The 3,797-nt window shown below is 42.0% G+C and overlaps 1 protein-coding gene across 1 annotated transcript; it reads left to right on the top strand.

The window, feature by feature from the left end:
- The first annotated feature begins 631 nt into the window (after nucleotides 1-631).
- LOC123830960 (olfactory receptor 2A2-like) lies at nucleotides 632-1,561 on the top strand. Its single transcript, XM_045857580.1, has one exon. The coding sequence runs from the start codon at nucleotides 632-634 to the stop codon at nucleotides 1,559-1,561; it is 930 nt and encodes a 309-aa protein (XP_045713536.1).
- Nucleotides 1,562-3,797: the final 2,236 nt, after the last annotated feature.

Here is a 3,797-nt window from a genome sequence, read left to right on the forward strand (position 1 = left end):
TAGTGAAGAGCTTCTCTATCATCTTCCAAAGTTCAGTGCTTATCATGGCAAAGGCAGACAGGGTAGCTATTTCAGATGAAAGGAGACTAAAGATGAATGACATTAAAGATCACATGTCATTTTGGATTGGGTCCCAGGTGAGGGGAGTAGAGAGAGAATGTTACAGATCAAAGAACCATGTCAATATTAAGTTGCCTGATTTTGATAATTGTGGTTAGATTACTGAATATGTTTCTCTTTGGTGGAAAAACAGCAATTTGGGGGTAAATGGGTATCATGTTTATTTATACTTTAATCTCAAATGCTTCAGAAAGAGTAATATTCATGTATAGTAATATAGAAAAAATGAATTATAAGGCAAATATGAAATAAATAGTAAACTTTGTTAAATCTGGGCATATGGTTATATTGGAGTTCTTGGCATAATTTTCTACTGTTTTCTATAAGTTTACATTTATTTCATAGTAAAGTTAAAAACAGGTAACCAGTTTGGGGGAGTAGGGAAAGCTTTCAAAGAGTGACAAGGATACAACCATTCTCTGAGCTCATGTTGAGATTAACTCCATCTTTTGCTGAGTATCCAGCCCTGCCCTTTATCACACTTCAGTTCTTGACCAGCTCTCTTTAGGGAATGGGGGGAAACCAGTCATGGGTCACAGAGTTCGTGCTGCTGGGATTCCAGCTCAGCGCAGAGACGGAAGTGCTCCTCTTCTGGGTCTTCTCCCTGCTCTACACCTGCAGTCTGCTGGCAAACGGCATGATCTTTGCGCTCATCTGTCTGGACCAGAGATTACACACCCCCATGTACTTCTTCCTCTCCCATCTGGCCGTCATTGATGTGTCCTATGCTTCCAACAATGTCCCCAACATGCTGGCAAACTTAGTGACCCAGAATAGAACCATCTCCTTTGTCCCATGCATCATGCAGACATTTTTGTATTTGGGTCTTGGTGTTACAGAATGCCTGATTTTGGTGGCAATGTCCTATGATCGTTATGTTGCCATCTGCCACCCCCTCCAGTACACGGTCATCATGAGCTGGACTGTGTGCACAGTACTGGCCACCACTTCCTGGTCATTCGGGTTTGTCCTGGCTCTGATGCATGCGGTTCTCCTTCTAAGGCTCCCATTCTGCGGGCCTCGGGAAGTCAACCACTTCTTCTGTGAGATCCTGTCTGTCCTCAAGCTGGCCTGTGCTGACACCTGGCTCAACAAAGTGGTCATCTTCGCTGCTGCTGTCTTGCTCTTAGTCGGGCCCCTGTGCTTGGTGCTGGTCTCCTACATCCACATCCTCTGGGCCATCCTGAGGATCCAGTCTGGGGAGGGCCGCAGGAAGGCCTTCTCCACCTGCTCCTCCCACCTCTGTGTGGTCGGGCTCTTCTTTGGCATAGCCATGCTGCTTTATATGGTCCCTGACTCCAGTCAAGGAGAGGAGAAGGAGAAAATACTGTCCTTGTTTTACAATCTCTTTAATCCGATGCTGAACCCCCTCATCTACAGCCTGAGGAATGCCCAGGTGAAGCATGCTTTGTGTAGGGCCCTGCAGGTGAGGGCCAGGTGAAGGGAAAACTCAGAGAGTTTTCCCAATTAGAAGTTTCATATATAAATAGTAATTTTTCAAATTCTAGCTCTGAAAATAGGGTAAACTTCCCTGTAAGAGCATAGCTTTTAAAGTTGTAATGGGACAACCAAATTAATAGAATTTTTAGTTTTTCTTTTAAAAAACAGGGTGAATTCTCATTTTCTCAAGCCAGGAATATTATATGGAGAAGAAATTAAATGTGAGAAAATTATATCAACACACTTCTCTGGCTTAGATATTTGACTTCTTATCGCCTTGTGGTAGTTGGAAACAGCACAGTAAAAGTAATGCCCTATGAGAGAACCTCCAAAGTGGACTGAAATTTTACTACAGAATTTACTGCAGAGTTATATGAATGTGCCTCACCAGTTGTGTGGTGAATGAAATGAAAGTTTAAAGGAACTCTAAATTCCTTAGTGAAATAATTTAGTAGCCAAGGGGAAAAGTTAGGGAAATGTGTAGTGCAATAAGAAAGTATGTAAAAAATCCTAAAATGTCTTAAAGGTCAAATGAAGGAAATGTATCAGTAAATGTTTAAATGGTTCCAGAGGTAAATGTTTTGAGCACTACTCAAACTTTACATTTATTCTTGGGTTATGATAATTTCTAACAGAGCAAGATTAAATCCTTGCTGACGTTCTTGAAATTTGTCCCACCAATATTTTCTCAGTGTCTGAACCCCTCAGCTGAAGGTGGCTTGAGGTGGCAGCAAGCAGCACAAGACAACTGGGACAGAGCTGAGTAGGCAAGGGGGAAGGGATGTGGTGGGAGAGGATGCTGGGGAAGTTAACCCCTTCACCTTCTTCACCCAGCCCCCAGCCCCTCCCTCTGACAGCTGTCATCTGTTCTCTGTATCTATGAGTCTGTTTCTATTGTGTGTGTTAGCTGATTGTGTTCATTAGATTCCACATGTAGATGAGATCCAGTGGTACTTGTCTTTCTCTGACTGGCTTACTTCCCTTAGCATAATGCTCTTCCAGATTCATTCACACTGTCCCAAAGGGTAAGATTTTCTTCTTTTTTTGTGTGGCAGTGTAGTATTCCATGGTGTAAATGTTCCACAGCTTTTTTATCCCCTCATCTACTGTTGGACACTTGGGCTGCTTCCAGTTTTGCCTACTGTAAACGACACTGTAATGAACATAGGGGTGCATGTGCAGGGTCCGGAAGAAGTAACACCTGCTTGAGTGTGGTTGGGAGGGTAATGATATGGGCGTAATACTCTATAGTTTCAATGTGAACATTTCACCTAAAATGTCATGTGGTGTGCTTGGGTGTGATATTGTTATGTTACAGAAATACATGCTTACAATTTTGTAATAAGAGCTTTTGTAATGAAAATTTTGTAATACTATTTGTGCACGACCCTATATTTTCACAAACTAGTGTTGTAGGCTTCTTTGGGTTCATTCCTAGAAGTGAATTGGCTAGGTCATAAGGCAGTTCCACTTTTAATTTTTTGAGGATACTTCATACTGTTTTCCACAGTGGCTGCATTCCCAGTCTGCATTCCCACCAACAGTGCAGTAGGGTTCCCTTTTCTCCACATCCTCACCAGCACTTGTTGTTTGTGGATTTATTAATGCTGGCCATTCTGACAGGTGTGAGGTGATCTACCTTGTGATTTTCATTTGCATCTCTCTAATGTTTAGTGACATTGAGCATCTTTTCTTATGTCTGTTGGCCATCTGTCAGTCCTGTTTGGAGAAGTGTCTACTCAGGTCCTTTGCCCATTTTTTAGTTGAATTGCTTGTTTATTGGTGTTGAGCTGTCTGAGTTCTTTATAGATTTTGGACATTGTTAACACCTTATCAGATATATGATTGGTGAATATCATCTCCCATTCAGTGGGTGGTCTTTTTGTTTTGTTGATGGTTTCTTTTGCTGTGCAAACACTTTTCAGGTTGATGGAGTTCCATTTGTTTACTCTTTCTTTTGTTTCCCTTGCCTGAAGAGATGTACCAGCAAAAATATTTCTAGAATAAATATCCAAGATTTCACTGCTTGTTTTCTTCTAGGATTTTTGTTTTCTGGGGTCTTACACTTAAATGCCACAGTTCTCTTTTCAAACATCTGAGAAGCCCTGTCCAAGTGGCTCAGTTGGCTGAAGCATCATCCCATGAACCAAAAGGTCATGGATTCAGTTCTCACCCAAGGCACACACAAAGATTGCAGGTTCAGTCACAAGTTGGGGTGCATGTGAGAGGCAACCTAT

The sequence above is a fragment of the Phyllostomus hastatus genome, unplaced genomic scaffold, assembly GCF_019186645.2.
Source record: "Phyllostomus hastatus isolate PE091 unplaced genomic scaffold, TTU_PhHast_1.1 phas_scaffold_142, whole genome shotgun sequence".
Taxonomy (NCBI): Eukaryota; Metazoa; Chordata; class Mammalia; order Chiroptera; family Phyllostomidae; genus Phyllostomus; species Phyllostomus hastatus.

Excerpts from the sequence above, each read along its gene's own strand:
- LOC123830960 (XM_045857580.1), top strand. The coding sequence starts at position 632 with ATGGGGGGAAACCAGTCATGGGTCACAGAGTTCGTGCTGCTGGGATTC.